The sequence below is a fragment of the Peromyscus eremicus genome, chromosome 16_21 (genome assembly GCF_949786415.1).
Source record: "Peromyscus eremicus chromosome 16_21, PerEre_H2_v1, whole genome shotgun sequence".
Classification (NCBI taxonomy): Eukaryota; Metazoa; Chordata; class Mammalia; order Rodentia; family Cricetidae; genus Peromyscus; species Peromyscus eremicus.
In genome coordinates this window covers 67,415,240-67,431,602 of record NC_081432.1, presented here as the reverse complement: position 1 = coordinate 67,431,602, position 16,363 = coordinate 67,415,240, and the positions used below count along the sequence as shown (strand labels likewise).

At 45.2% G+C, this 16,363-nt stretch overlaps 1 protein-coding gene across 1 annotated transcript in view; it reads right to left on the bottom strand.

The window, feature by feature from the left end:
• Kat2b (lysine acetyltransferase 2B) overlaps positions 1-16,148 on the bottom strand; it is a 119,317-nt gene extending 103,169 nt beyond the window's left edge. The window contains exon 1 of the mRNA XM_059244162.1: positions 15,900-16,148. Within this exon, the coding sequence (XP_059100145.1) occupies positions 15,900-16,148 (249 nt within the window). The remainder of the gene's footprint in view (positions 1-15,899) is intronic.
• Positions 16,149-16,363: the final 215 nt, after the last annotated feature.

The window sequence follows — 16,363 nt, the reverse complement described above, 5'->3', positions numbered from 1 at the left end:
TTCCTGTTGTTTCAATCGATCCAAGTTTGATTCTCAGCACCTAAGTCAGGCAGTTCACAGTTATCTGTAACTCCAATTCCAACGGATCCTTTACAGAAGCAGGGACCCTTTCTGCCTGGAGGAAGCCCTAGAAGAGGCAAACTGATGCCCAAGAAAGAAACTCCACATGAGCATGGACTTTCCAGAGCAGCCAAGCAGCAGGAGGCATCTCTGAATCCTCTGGGTGTCTGTTCTGCATCCGTAAAGTGACTTTTAAAGTGACTTTCCTTGCTGTCTTCTCGCCCAGGGTAATCAAATGAAGGGAGACAAAGTTCCCTCTGCCTCAACTTCCTGAGTTCTGAGATTACAGGTGTAAGCCACTACACTTGGCTACCTGAACACCTTTAAAAATAAAATAAGGGACTGTGAGAGACTCTGTTTTCTATCCAAGGTAGTTAGCTGATAAGGGCGCCCAAATATCCTGAGCCTCCCTCTTCCTCCTTTTTGCTGATTAGCTAATAGAGTCAAATTGTGAAGTCAAGACCCCAGTGGGATGAGATGCAGTCAGTGCCTATTACAGGGATAAAAGACAGAGGCCATCTTGGCTCACTTGGCTCACTAGCACAGTTTGGATTCTGAAGCACCCTTTTTGCAAAAAGAAATTGCCTTGCAACATTACTTTCACTTTGTTCCTTTGTGAAACACCAAGATTATTCTTTTCCCACAAGGCTAACCAGATAAAGGTGAGTTCTTGTGAGTTCTACCCCAGGACCTACTTAAAGGTGGAAGGAAAGAACCAATTCCATATGTTGTCCCCTGAGCTCAGCATGTGTATACACACATACACATCATACATATACACTATAATAATCATAATAATAATAATAACATAATTTAAAGAAAATAAGTGTAGTGGGGCATGTTGGAGTTAGGTCTAGACTAAGTAAGTAGCAAGAATCTGTCTTGAAAAACATAAAACAGGTTGGACTTGGTAGCACACACCTTTCATCCCAGCACTAAGGAGGCAGTGGTAGGAGAATCTTTTAAGTTCAAGGCCAGCACTATCTATGTAGTAAATTCCAGGACAAACAGGGCTGTGTAGGAAGAGATCCTATCTCAAAAACAAAAACAAACAAACAAAAACGTATATCGAAGGCTGCTTCTTTCTTGGGAGGTGGATAAGTAAGAATTGCAGTGAGCAGTGGTATCTTTCATCTAAGAAAGAGGTACCAACTGTTAAAGTCTGTCTCACACAAAGCACAGCATGGAGGGTCACAGGGTGGGGTGGCTCTGCAACTTAGTTGGTAGAGTGCTTACATAGCATGCATGAAGTTTGGGTTTAATCAATAGCACTACCTAAAATCAGGTGTGGTGGTTCAAACCTACAATCTCAGCATTCTGAAGTGGCTTCAGGAGAGTCAAGAGTTCAAAGCCATCCTCTGATACTAACTTTGAAGCCAAAAATAAAATAAAAGGGACATGGTGGCATGTGCCTGTAATCCCAGAACTGAAAGAGGAGAGGTAAGCAAATCCCTAGGAGTTCCAGGCCAATCAGGGCTACATAGTGAGACCCTATCTCAAAAAAAACAAAAACCTTGGGCAGTGGTGGCACATGCTTTAATTCCAGCACTTTTGAGGCAAAGGCAAGCTTATCTCTGTGAGGCCAGGCTGATCTACAGAGTGAAACCTTAAACATCACAAATCATTGTTTGCAAGTACAGTTATCCTAAATTGAAACAGCCCTCAGGAGATCTTGTTCTGTTTTGCCCTGCAAACTTTCTCAGGTGTAACAAAACTACAAATTACAATCTGAAGTTTTTATAAACCTGAAAATTTTCTAAGAACACATAAAAACATTAAATTTAGATCTTTTTCTCCCCACCTTTTTGTTCTGAATCTGCCAAATAGCACTGTCTGTGTGCTAAGCTCCGACACTTAGCAGTCTTTAGCGGTGCCACCACCTGCAAAATGTGTGCTATACATTTTACAGCTGAGGACAACTCTTTCAATCCAGATTTGGTAGGAGGCAGAGGCAGGAGGATCACAGAACATTTGAGGCTGGCAAGGGCCAAGACCAGGGTAAGAGAGGAGAGGGGATCTTGCCTTGGTTTTTCATTTGTTTGTTTTTGAGATAGGGTTTCTAGCAGCCCAGGCTGGCCTCAAACTCAGTATGTAATTGAAACTCGCCTGGAACTCTATCTTTCTACCCCTACCTCCTAAATTCAGAGATCAGGGACATAGGGCCACCAAACCTGATGACAAATCTTTTAAATGGCATTTTATCTACCTTCATCACTATTTCGTATCTTACTGTAACAATGCTGCCAACTTGAAGAATGTCCAAAAGTACACTTTTAATTTGGTTCCAGTTTGTACACTAGCAATGACTCAGACTCACTGTGCACATCCTCTTATCTGCAATGATTCTCAAGTTACAAGAAAATAAAATTGTTTTCAAACGTGTCTACAGAATAAGATGCTTGCTGGGTAGGCGTGAGGACTGTGGCATTCAAATCCTCCCCACCTAAGTAAAAGCCAGGCTGAGGGTGGTGGAGACAGAAGGCTCACTGAGGCTTGCTGGCTGCCAGCTTAGCTCCAAGCTCAGTGAGAGTCTGTCTGAAGGGAATAAGGCAAAGCATGATAGAAACAGACACTGGATGGTCCTTCTTTGGCATTGGCGAACACATGTGCAGAAACACCACACACACACACACACACACACACACACACACACACACATCACACACACAAGCTAGAACGAACAATGGGCTGTACAAATTGTAAGTAGCTGGGTTCTGGAAGTGCCATACCTTTAATTTTAGGACTTGGGAAGCAGAAGCCAGTGGATCTCAGAGCTTGAGGCCAGCCTGCTCTACACAGCAAGTTCCAGGACAAGGCTCCACAGAGAAACCTTCTTTTGAAAAGAAAGATGAGAGAGAGAACAGGAAGCTATTCATACATAAATATGCCTACTATTCACAAAAGAGAGTTTTCAGATTCCAAGTATTGTTTAAATTAATACTAAAGGAACTAATTTTGCACACTGCTAAGGTGTTTATGAGACTATTGAATGGTTTTCCTCCAAAGCATAATTTCAGCTCTTGCCTGCTGACATTCGAGACAGATAATTCTTTGTTGTGCTGTCCTCTCCTCTCCATCTGGTGAAGGTTCAGCCAGCCTTCCTCCCAGACACAATAATGGAGAATGTTCCTGCTTCAGGACACAGCCATATGCCCCCCAAGAGAGGAGCTAGCAGACCCCAAAGGAGGGGCTGTTAATTTAAATAGAAAGTTGCAGCCAGTGTGGTAGAGGAGCCCTTAGTCCTAGTGCTACAGAAGTGGAAGGAGGTCAAGGGTGCAGAGCCCCTGACTCTATGAGACCAGCCTAAAAACGCCAAGAGACTGGCCAGCACATATACAGATGCCATTGCTGTCCCTGCAGCAACAAGGTTTGCTTCAGCTACAGGACACACTTCCTCCTATACCACAGTCAGAGCTACTTTATAATTACTTTTTAATTTCTATTCATGTATGCATGTGAGTGTGCAGATGCCTATGGGGGCCAGAAGAACGAGGCATCAGATCCTCTGGATCTATAGTTACAGGCCTGTTGTGAGCCATTCTGCATGGGTGCTGTCAGACAACAGGAGCTCTTAACCACTACCATCACCATCACCATCAACATCATGGTATATGTGTGTGCATGAGGGGGGAGGACACACATGCCATGCACACATATGGAGTCAGTGCTCTTCTTACATCTTTACATGGGTCCCATGATTAAATTTCCACATCTCCCCTCATTTGTAAAAGACACACTCCTAAAAGAAGGTTCAGTCAAGGGCAAGTAAGATGTCTTAGTGGGTAAAGATGTTTGCTGAGCAAGCCTAAAAGTATAAGGAGACTAGCTCCAAAAAGTTGTCCTCTGACTCAACATGAGTGTGCATGCTGGTGTGTACACACACGCACACGCGCACACACACACACACACACACACACACACACACGTGATTTTTGAAAGGTCAGTGGTGGCTTTTGTCTTACAGTAGGTTGTTATATTAGCCAGGAGGTACATCAGCAGGGAACATGTCAAGATGCATGCTTGCCTATGATTGGTTGGACCTTATGGGAAATGTGGTGAATTGTGGGGTCTGCCTTTTTAAGCCCCCTGCAAAGCAGGACTTGTGGCCATTTCCTGGAACCCCAGTATGGACCTGGCCAGTATTTAATTAAAGCTTGCTTCGATTTTGGCTTTAAATTGTAATAGTGGCCTTATTCTTTAACATTTTCTGGAGGACCCCAACAAGATCCAGACCACCCACTCAAATTTCAAAGCCAGAACTTCACTCTTGAACTCCAGGGTTGAGGGGCCACTTCAGGGGGCACATGCCTTGAGATGTTCCAAAGGTTCAAGGCTGTCTTTGGTTCTCAGACTCTCAGGGTGAACTTCTGTGCTGAGAAGAGCAGCAAGCACCTACGGAAGCCCCCTGGTGAGGCGTAGTCTGTTCTGTTCTGTGGGATTCCTACCTGGGATGTGGAGGGGCTTTGACAGGACCCCAATATTCTCCCTTCCAGGGCAAATGCTGAGATGTCACTGGCCTGCCTGCTTCTGGTTGGATGGAAGGTTTTGTCCATCTGTGTCATGCAGAAAGCTTTGTCTGTCTGTTTTATATACTTGGACAGGTCTGAGTTTTCTGGTGTGTCTGTAAGTTTTGTTGCAAAAATGTATAAATGAAGAGTGGCTACCACATGTTTTGTTTCTGACTGCTCTTCTTTGAATACATGAGTTTTCTGTGTTCTGTGTTTCTTGGGTATATTTTTTGCTGTCTCTGCTGTTGCCAGTCACCAGCCACCACAACTGTCATGACTGCTTTTACGGCCAGGGCTCAGAATTTATCTCTGATCTCTGAGCTCTGTGGTCACTGGATTTGGGTTAGCAGGATTTCAGATGTCTTTTGGGTGTGGATAGCATTAAAGTTGTTTTATGCTGTTCTATTTTTTTTTTTTTTTTTTTTTTTTTTTGGTTTTTTGAGACAGGGTTTCTCTGTAGTTTTGCGCCTTTCCTGGAACTCACTTTGTAAACCAGGCTGGCCTCGAACTCACAGAGATCCGCCTGGCTCTGCCTCCCGAGTGCTGGGATTAAAGGCGTGCGCCACCACCGCCCTGCTGTTCTATTTTATTGGAAATCTGGCCCTAGAGTTGGGTTGTGGTTCTCCTTTCTCTAGACCCAAGCATATTTAAAAGTTTCCTCTCTGTCGTGTGTCAGTTGGGTCACCCGACACTGTGACAGGAGGAAGAAAACAAAGCAGAACAACCAAAAATTAGACTTGGTTTATGTGAACATTCTGTATCTCAGGATTTATAAGTTTGTTTTATTGGGTATGGTTAAAAATCTGTAAAATCTGGCCGGGCGGTGGTGGCGCATGCCTTTAATCCCAGCACTCGGGAGGCAGAGCCAGGCGGATCTCTGTGAGTTCGAGGCCAGCCTGGACTACCAAGTGAGTTCCAGGAAAGGCGCAAAGCTACACAGAGAAACCCTGTCTCGAAAAACAAAACAAAAAAACAAAAAAAAAAATCTGTAAAATCTGTGAAAAAGGTTAACTTAAACTTGTAACAGGGAGCCAGGCACTGGTGGCGCAAGCCTTTAATCCCAGCAATCTCAAGAGGCAGAGGCAAGAAAGTCTCTTTGAGTTAGAGGCCAACCTCATCTACAGAGCTAGTTCCAGGACAGCCAAGGCTACACAGAGAAACCTTGTCTAAAAAAAAAAAAAAAACAACTTATAACACAGGGTTGACATTTAAAAATCTATGCATAGGTAACCTTACAGGAACCATGTGACATGATCCTATTTTGGAATATAAACAACACATGCCTTGATGCCATCTTTAGGCAGTATGTGGCTGGCTGCCAACTTTGCTAGGGTTGGAGTGGGTGAATGTCATGTGACTTCACCACCATCTTTTGACAGGCATCTTTGCTAGGGTTAGAGAAGACGGATCTCATGTCTTGATTAAAGGTGACTATGTGACATGGGCCAACCAATGAAGCAACAACACGTCTCTATAAAATTTTGGATTAGGATGGATTTTTTTCTTTTTCTTTTTTTTTTTTTTTTTTTTTTTTTTTTTTGGTTTTTCAAGACAGGGTTTCTCTGTGTAGCTTTGTGCCTTTCCTGGAACTCACTTGGTAGCCCAGGCTGGCCTCGAACTCATAGAGATCTGCCTAGCTCTGCCTCCCGAGTGCTGGGATTAAAGGCGTACGCCACTACCGCCCGGCTAGGATGGATTTTTATATGATAATTTCTGTCCTGAAAACAAGGTTGATAAAAGATAGGATTTAAAACAATGCATGTTTAATAAGGTATTAAAATAAAGGTATTTGCTGGATGTAAAACTTTGTAACACTAGAGTCACCCAGGTGGTATTGGTTTTAAAGATAGGAAGGGGTCATGGAGAAAAGCTGAGGCTTGCAAGTGTGTAGCAGGGTTGGAGTTCCTAAAGAGAGCCCAGTTGCAATGGACCATAGCAGTTTTGGAGATGCCTGTTCCATGTGATAGTCACTAGAAATACCAGCTGCAATGAAATAGAACAGGCTGGGATCTAGAAATCAGGCTGTATATGCTACCAAGAGTGGAGCCAGAGAGGTGACCCAAGGAGAGTGAATGAATCCCAGATATTGAACACTGAATTGTTTGTACTACTGGAGGGTGATTTTGCCTTGTGCAGATTATGGTTGTGCCATGTGTCTTTCCTCTTGAAGTAAAAAAGGACTTAATTTTTTGATATTGCAAGAACATACAGTTGAGAGACTACAAACTTTTTTAAGAGGAAATTTTGGTTACAGAAAATTTAGGTTAAAATAACTTTTTTTTTTTTTTTTTTTTTTTTTTGGTTTTTCGAGACAGGGTTTCTCTGTGTAGCTTTGCGCCTTTCCTGGGACTCACTTGGTAGCCCAGGCTGGCCTCGAACTCACAGAGATCTGCCTGGTTCTGCCTCCCGAGTGCTAGGATTAAAGGCGTGCGCCACCACCGCCCTGCCTTGCATCTTGATTTTTTTAAGGAACAGCTTTTAAAATATTTAACTTTAAAAGACTATGGGACATAGCCGGGCGGTGGTGGCGCACGCCTTTAATCCCAGCACTCGGGAGGCAGAACCAGGTGGATCTCTGTGAGTTCGAGGCCAGCCTGGGTTACCAAGTGAGTCCCAGGAAAGGCGCAAAGCTACACAGAGAAACCCTGTCTCGAAAAAACCAAAAGAGACTATGGGACACTTTTAGTTTATAAAATGATTTATATTATTAATATATAATCTTAAAAAAATAAATAAAAGATTAACAATTAGGGCCACACCTATGAGCACCAAACACTAAACACCAGCAACTGGAATATTCCTAACTTATTATGCAGCAAGAAAATGACCTAAGCAGTCTAGCAAAGAGCTTGGAGCAATTCTCATCCTATGGATCTCAACTCTTTGGGAGTTAAAAGACCTTTTCACAGGAGTAGCCTAGGACTAACATGTTGGATGTTTGGACTGCAATTCATAACAGTAGCAAAATTAAAGTTGTACCATGGCAGTGAGAGTGATTTTGTAGTTGGGGGTCACCACAACATGGGGAACTTTTTGAAGGGTCTCAGTTTTACAAAGGTTGAGAACCACTGGCTTAGAGAATGTTTCTCATTGCTTAAGGTGTTTTCAGGCTTAAGGATGTATGTCTAGCCTCCTTATCTTTGCTAACTTTGAGCTTTAGCTATATTGATAAACTGAGTCATACAAAAAACTGTCATATTCTGTGATGGTGTACTATAAAAAGATCATGAAAGTTTCCAGTCTCTCCCGTGGACTGTATTTATAAGTTAAAGATTTATTTTGACACTAAAAGAGCTTCAGTTCATAAATTGTTATATTTTTAAAGCTCAAGCTTAACAGAGATAAAGCTGTAAAATCCTAATCTTTATAAAAGCTACTAACTTACTGAAAACTGTTAAAGATAATTAAAACATGGTCAGTCACCTTATAAATGATCAAACTCTTAAATGTATTTATAACTATAGTTAAAGTTATTCTAAGTAATAATGCAATTAATTACGGGAAAAATTTAGCCTCCTGTATGTATTTTCAAGAATAAGACCAAAACAAGTAACTGAAAATAAGCAAGTTTATTTAGCTCTGATATACTTAATAGATAATAGTCCTCAAACTTGTCAAAGATCTGCTGAATATGGCATTTAACGTGTTTAATGGAAAAAGCTTATTATAACAGAGACCTCAAGTTCTCCAAAGAAGAAGATGGGGCACAGCAATGACAACTCCACCTAGACTGTGGTAATGCTAACCACTGGGCTAGAGTGCCCCGTTGCCTCCCCCAGCACCAGGACCCTGCCCAAACGGTGGAGAAGAAGGACACTGGAAAGTTCATTGCCCCACTTTGGCTAGGCAAACTAAAGTCAGGCCCCAAAGTTCCTCCTCCACAGGAAAAGTCTCTCAGGTCTCCTGGACCTGGGCACAAAAGACTGATGCTACTCTGGTACCTCTGGCCCAAACAAAGCTCTAAAGACAACAGGAGCCTGGGATGAACATCTAGGTAATGGGTAAATCTCTGTCATTTTAAATGATACATAGGCCATTTGGATTATACTTCCTGCTACAATTTATCCTTCTCAGATCTCTGATGCCATTGATGAGGAGGCCAAATATAGCTTTGTCAGCTTGGGAGCAGCAGGCAACCAGGTTCTTAGCCAAGGCTGCAACCACCTTGTTAGTGCACTTCATATGTTTTTTAAAAAAAAAAAAATCAGGTCTTGCTTTGTGTAGCTCTTGCTTTGTGTAGCTCTACTAGGTCTTTTGTTAAGAAAAGAAAGTCAGACACAGAGAAACCCTGTTTCCAAGAAGGAAAAAATTTGAGAAGTCAGGTTTGCCTTGCTAAGAGGCTTCATACTAAAGGATAAACAGGTTTCAGATATAACTTTTTTTACTAAAAGACCGTACTCTGTGGTTACTGTTCTCAGGAATAACTACTAATGCCTCTGGTAAATGATTAGATGGGGGAAAAAGGCTTAAAGTGTATGCAAGAACTATTCTAAGGTATATAAAGTTCTGAGGTTATGAACACTTAGTAAGTTCTGAATCTAAGAAAATGTTTTAAGGTATGTAAATACAAGTTGTAAAGGTATAAGAAAGTGATTTAAGGTATGTGAAAAATGGGAAAAGCTTCAGATTTCTTCCCCCCTCCATGCTGTTATTATACTAAGGATTTCAAAAGTTCAGAGTTTTAACTGATCAATGGAATTCTGGTAGAGCACTGATTGCTATTATCAGTCACAGGCTCAAGATTTCAAATTTCCTTTGGTTGTTGTGGTAGTTTGAACAGACATGGCCCTCAGAGACTCTTGCGTTTGAATGCTTGGCCCATAAGGAGGTGTGGCCTCATTGGAGTAAGTATGTCACTCTGAGGGTGGGCTTTCAGATCTCTAAGGCTCAAGCCACTCTCAGTGTGGCTCAGTCTTCTTCTGCTGCCTACAGATCAAGATGTAGAATTCTCAGCTCCTTCTCCAGCACCATGTCTGCCTGCCTATCACCATGATTCTCACCATGGTGATAATGGACTAAACCTCTGAAACTGTAAACCAGCCCAGTTTAAATGCTTTCCTTTATAAGAGTTGCTGTGGTCATGGTGTCTCTTCACAGCAATAGAAACCCTAACCATGAGAGTTGTCTTCTTTTTTTGTTTTTTTTTTCACCATTATCTCAAAACAGTATTTGTTTTTATTATTATTATTATTATTTTGTAATTAATTTAATTTTACATATCAGCTATGGATCCCCTTGTCCTCCCTCCTCCCACCCCCCAGTCGTCCCCCCAATCCATCCCTCATTCCCACCTCCTCCAAGGCAAGGTCTCCCCTGGGGATTCAGCTCAGCCTGGTAGGTTCAGTTGAGGCAGGTCCAGTCCTCTCCTCCCTACACCCAGGCTGAGCAAAATGTCTCAGCATAGGCCCTAGGTTCCAAAAAGCCAGCTCATAGAGGAAGGATTATATGAGCAAGAGATATTGAGACCATGATTGGAAAAAGCACAGGGACAAATAGCCAAACTAGTGGAAACACATGAACTATGAACCAATAGCTGAGGAGCCCCCATGGAACTGGATCAGGCCCTCTGGATAAGTGAGACAGTTGATTAGCTTGAACTATTTAGGAGGCCCCCAGGCAGTGGGACCAGGTCCTGTCCTTAGTGCATGAGCTGACTGTTGTCTTCTAAGTATAGACTTAAAGATGCTTCTTACCAGGCTAAAAATATCCCTGTTCAACATAATATATCTGGCTTTCTGGACAGAAAAACAATGTTCTTTGTAGCACAAATTCTAATTGGTCTTAATAATGAAAATCTAGAGTCAGATTTAGTGGTAAATGCTGAAAGATCAGAGAAGTAAAGGAGCCAGCCACTAGAGAGACTTCTTACATCTAGCGAATCCTCAGACTGAAAGGGGGAAGCTTTCTGCCTTATATTCCTCTCTCCACCCAGCCATATCACTTCCTGGCTTCACCTCCCTAGTCCTGGGATTAAAGGTGTGAGCCTCCACTGCCTGGCTCTGTTTCTCTTTTAGACTGGATCAATCTGATGTAGCCCAAGATGGCCTTGAACTCCTGATCTTCCTGCTTCCTCCTCCCAAGTGCTGGGATTAAAGGTGTGTGCCACCACTGCCTGGTCTCTATGATTAACTGGTGGCTAGCTCCACACTCTGGTCTCCAGGTAAGCTTCATTTGTTAGAGCACAAAAAAATATCACCACAATTCATGCTTTTTAACCCAAACCTATAGCTTTTGCTGAGATTCAAAGGTGTGAGTCTGCTCAGATCTTTTACAGACCCCTGTCAGCCGCTCTTTCTACAGTGTGGATTTCAGTACAGATTACAAACAGTAGATATCTAAAATTTTTATCTCTTTTTGTAAACTAAAAATTCAGGTAAGCTTCAGGGGGTCAAAGAAGTCACAAGACCTGGATATACCTCTCACAGATCAAAAGGACTCCAGATAAGTACAGCCTAAATTTCCCCACATGCCCATTCCTGAAGGTGGGATCTCTCTCCTGGTCTTGGGACTCCTCCCATTCCCAAATTACTAGGACTATGGGCCTGAACATTCCAAACATGAGATTTTCCTTTAAGTTCCTAAACTTTAACTTCTGTCCCTAATCTATATTTGTCTCAGCAGATTTCCACTTGCCTGATAGACACCATCCAGGCATCAGCTGCTGACTACAACCTGCTCCAAACATCTGTGAGCCCTGGACTTGATGAAAGCTGATGTGGACCGGTCCAACCAATAGGATTTCTCCCTGTCTCTTCAAATGAGTCACCTAACCAGATGGTTCTGATGATTGCCCAAATCCTCTCCTGGCCTTTGACCAGCATTCCAGCCCTCCTGGGCATTGACAATGACACCCTAGTTTCATTAGGAAGTAGTTACAGAAGACAGTATCTCACCCCATGTCCCCCAACAGGCTGGGATGTTATATCAAAAGGAAACTCCCTGGCATAGGGGACAAATAGTTACCGTAGTGCCTATTGGCTACCAGGAAAGGTATCTGTTACAACCAAATAAATCCAGATCTATCAACAGGTAGATAAATTAGCTGAAATATGTCTATAATATGATAGGGCACTTTGCCTGCTTTATGCAGAACAAGGAGATATTATCTGATTTTAACAAAAAAAAAAATGTTGTTACTATACAAAACATTGGGGAATCATTAGAAACAATCTGGATGTACTCAAAAAAGCATTGCAAAAAAGTAGACCTGAGATGAAATAAATGACTTGTGCCTCGTCCATATCCTGGCTCCTTCTAGATAGTGACCCTATGATGTCAGCCATCATAGGGCTTTTGCCCCTTTTGTTTCTGCTATTTTCAGTTGGCTCCTGCATCACTGATGCCTTAACTGGATGATAATTCCTGTCTGGGTACCACTAAGATGATGGTTATTAGATCCCAATATAAACAGGTACCCATCACAGAGTCAAGGATTTGACTCAGGATATAACTCAAAGGTGGAATATGAGAATCAAAGTTAAGTGCTAGAGGCTATTGTTTATGTTTTCACTTCCCTAAACAAGTTTGTTTGGCCCATTTGCACAGGATGTGCTTGATCACATGTGGGCAGGAAGAAATTGTCAGCATGTGTACTTGCCCCTTATTGGATATAGTCAGGAGATACATAAGCAGGAAATATGTCAGGATGTATGCTTGCCCCTGATTGGACCTGATGGGAAATGTTGTGAATTTTGCAGTTTGATCTTTTCATCTCTTTTCATTCAGTCAGTCAGTAATCTCATCACAGAATCCAGTCAGTTGATTTAAACAGAGCAGGAAATTATACTGTGGGGCAAGCCTATAATTCCAGCACTTACCAAGCTAAGTCTGTGGGACCTTGAACTCCTAATCAGCCTAGATTAAAATAAATTAATAAGGCTGGGGCAAGGTGGCACATACCTTTAATCCCAGTAGGAGGCAGAGACAGGAGGATCTTTGTGAGTTCAAGGTTGACCTGGTCTACAAATGGAGTTCCAGGGTAGCCAGGGCTACATAAAGAGCCCCTATCTCAATAAATAAGTAAATCACGTACCACAATCAAATATGCCAGAAGAAGAAATTTGAGTAACTCCTAACAAAAATGTTGGTTAAGGTCAAAGGAAAGAAAAGATATCTGAGATCAAATTTGGGGGGTGGTATTTGTTTTTTGTTAGGTTTGGTGTGTGTGTTTGCATGTCAGATCAATGAACCGTGAGAGGGCTTGTGATAAGCTACCTCCCCAGGATAGGGACGAAGAGTTTTCAGATCCTAAAGGAACCATGCAAAGACCTGAGATAGAAAGAAAACTGTTCAGCAAGGCCCTGAGACATCAGCCAAGCCAGACACAGATTATGGACTCAGACAATGGGAAACTAAAGGATCAGACTTCAGCAAGGTCTAAACCGTATATTCCTTATCACTCTGGCTGTCACACAAGTCAAGTTACCAGGCACAGTTCAAAGAACTCTAGGCTGGAGCCTGTAAAACAAGTTCATTTGTTACACACAGACTTTTCACTCTTTTCTCTGGGCCAGATCTTGTCTAGGTCTCCAGGCCTGCTCTTCTTCCCGTAGCCCCCAGGAAACTGTCTTCCCAGCCTCTACTGTTCCAGCTTCCTTGCTCTCCCACTGGCCCAGGAGCCATTGGCAAAAGTCGAGCCATCTGTCTTTTGTGGCTTGCTCATATTAAGTACAAAGACAAGCTGAAAAAAGCCACAGATTATACAGGAAGCCTTGTCAGAAAACACACTCTGAGCACTCATGTGCACACACATGCACATAATTGAAAATGGAATAAATCTTTTTTTAAAATCTAAGATAATGTCCATCCCAGGTTAGTTCTGGATCCCCAAGTGCCCACTAGGCCACACCCACCCCTCCCCCAATCCAGTGGCCCCAGCAAAGGGCAGGCTCTAGCTGGCCCAACTCCAAGTTTTCAAAACAGCTTTCAGTTTCTCTTCACAGCAAGAAACCATACCCCACCCAACACCAGCCAGCAAAAGTTGTTAATCAGGATGGCATATCCTCCAGGAAGTCACCCACTGGAGCTGCAGGCCCTGAGTTCCCCAACTTCACAGGACTCCATTGAAACTACCTGACTGCTTTTACCCAGAATCCAACACACACATACTCCATCAACAACTCCAAAGACAAAGCCTGGTGTCATAAGTCCAGCCTGGCCCCCAGTTAGAATTCCTCATAACATTTACTGAACAAATCAGCAATTAAGAACCACACTTTCAGGCTGGTGAGAAGGCTCAGGGGGTAAAGCACTCATCTCAAAGGCCTGACAACCTGAGTTCAAATCCCAGAACCCACGTGGAAGGAGAACTGACCATTACTCTCTGACCTCCACATGAGTGCTCTGGTACACACACACACACACACACACACACACACACACACACACACACTCACTCACACACGCACACAAAACTTCCATACTTTCAAAGCTTCTCAGAAGCAGGAAGGTTTGAATAACAAAGGTTTTCTTTTCCTATGAGTTTGTCAAAAAATATGGCCAAGAAATACCAAAGTTATACACTTGAAGTATGTTTCACTACTCAAGAAAATGTTAAAATATTGGGGAGAAAACATCAAGGCCAGTGGAGGAGCATGGTGGTAAGGCTGTAATCTTAGGCAGTTCGGAGTTCAAGGCCATCCTGGGCTTCACAGGGAGACCTGGGGAAAATCAAAAGAAAGTTTTCAGATACTACACAACAGCAGATGCCAGTGATGGGAACTCAGGCAACAGACTAAATCCTAAGCAGGACTAACATAGCTGACTGGGTTTCTGAATGAGCCCAAAGCAGCTGCAAATGCCAAGCCTATTAAGTCCTTGAACTTGCTCTGGGTTCTGTCTGCCACTCTCTCTCCCTATGCCTTCGTGCTACACGAGGGGTCCTGACTTCCTTAGTCTGTAGCTATGGGAGTAGAACTCCAGCCCTTTCCCATTTCTTAGACATATACTCCTGATTCAGCTTTTTGCATTCCTTTTTAGGATATACGACATGATGTTAGTATTTCATAGCTCCTCTACAGAATTCAAAAGTAGTAATATATTTGCTTCGTGGAAAGTATTCTCAATTGCCACTCGCATCTCCCGGGGCTTTGTTAGAAATGCAGATCCTCAAACACCCCCCCCCCCTTAGACCTGATTCAGCATCAGCATTCCCATCAGCTCATTCAGCAATTCCAGAGCACACTAATGTGCATAAAGCACCGCGCTAGAGCCTCCACAGGAAGGCAGAGTGACTGCCCGACCTAAACAGGAGGTGGCCGCATTGAAAGGGCCTGCAGGAGACCATCTGAGGCCCTCAGGAGCGCCAGTAAACACTGCAACCAGCATTCCCCAGGAGGAATGTCATCTACTAGGCTTATCCATCCCCGCTGTGGGGGGTGGGGGTGAGAATGCGGATGCTGGGAACTTGACCTCTTTTGCAGCAGGCAGGAGCAGCAACATGGGAGGTGTGAGTGAGTGCGCCTCTTCCTGGACGGAGCCACAAGCCGCCTGAGCTGACAAGGCCAAGTCCCCGCCCCCTTCTGCTGTCACCCTGTCAAAACAAAGCCGCTGCCTACACCTCTTGGCCAGTCTCCCCTGCGGCCTAGGGAGCGAAACCCCCTACACGTGTATTTCCAGCTGGAGGCTGCGGGATGCCGGGAGCCCTCAAAGAGGGAGAATGGCAAGAAAACTGTCCTCAAACTGACAAGTACTCGCCGCCTGGGCCGTCACCTTGCCAGACCTTGTTTACACACTACGCGGCCAGGATCGCTCTTTCACTAAACAAGTAATAACACAATAATGACAGGGCTGTCGCCGCGCGGCCAAGGCCGCCGGGCGCCAAAGGACCCGGGCTTGGGGCTGTGCCCACCTCCCACCCCGAGCTCCGCCCCTTTGCTCCCGCAGAGCGCCAGGATTCCGAGACTCTTCGGCGCGCTCACTCCGGAACCCAGCTCCTCCTAGCGGGGCACAGTGGGGAGGGCGTGCGCAGGAAGACACACGCAGATCCCCCACCCCAAAAAGATGCTTCCCAGCCGCGACTAGTTCGCCACACCAAGCACACAGTTCAGCTAACCGTGAAAGGTCTTTCGCGAACTCCTACAGAGCAACAAAGCCCCAGGGTAGCCCCGGCGCTTGGAAGCTAAGATTCATCATTCCCAAAAGAGGGAAACTGGGCAGATCTGGATGACCCCCACCCCTGCGGGACGCTGTGCAAGCCGCAGCGGCGGAGCGCGCGCAGCGAGTGCAGCACTTCCGCGGTGCCCGCGGGAGGCCCGGAGCAGGGTGGGGGAGGGGAGAGGAGGGGTCCGGGCCCGCCCGTGACCCCGCGATTGCGCGCGTCCCAGCGTGTACCTTGCAGGCGGAGTACACGCCGAGTTTCTCCAGTTTCTTCGCCCGCGGAGCGGAGCGCAGCTGCGCCTTCTTCACGGCGATCCGGGCCGAGCCACCGCCTCCGGGTCCCTCGGCTGTGCCCGCCGCGGCCACCGCGGTCGCTGGCCCGCAGGAAGCAGAGCTCCCGGCGGCGGTGGCCAGGGTCCGGGGGGAGCCGTGCGGGGGCGCGGGCGGCAGTGCGGGGGGGCCGGGCCCGCCAGCCTCGGCCATGCCGCCCCGAGTGTCACCCGCAGCCGCCAGGGTCCCCGCGGCGCCGGTGGCGGAGCCGAGACCCTGCCCCCCCCCCCACGGCCGCCGCCCTGAGCCCTCCCCGCCCCCGCCGCGCTCCGCCGCTGGCGTTCGCAGGCCCCCGAGCCGCCCGGGGCGGCTAGGACGCTAGCGGGCCTGAGCGCCGGGGCCGCTCTCTGCTCCCCTGGGCCGCTGGC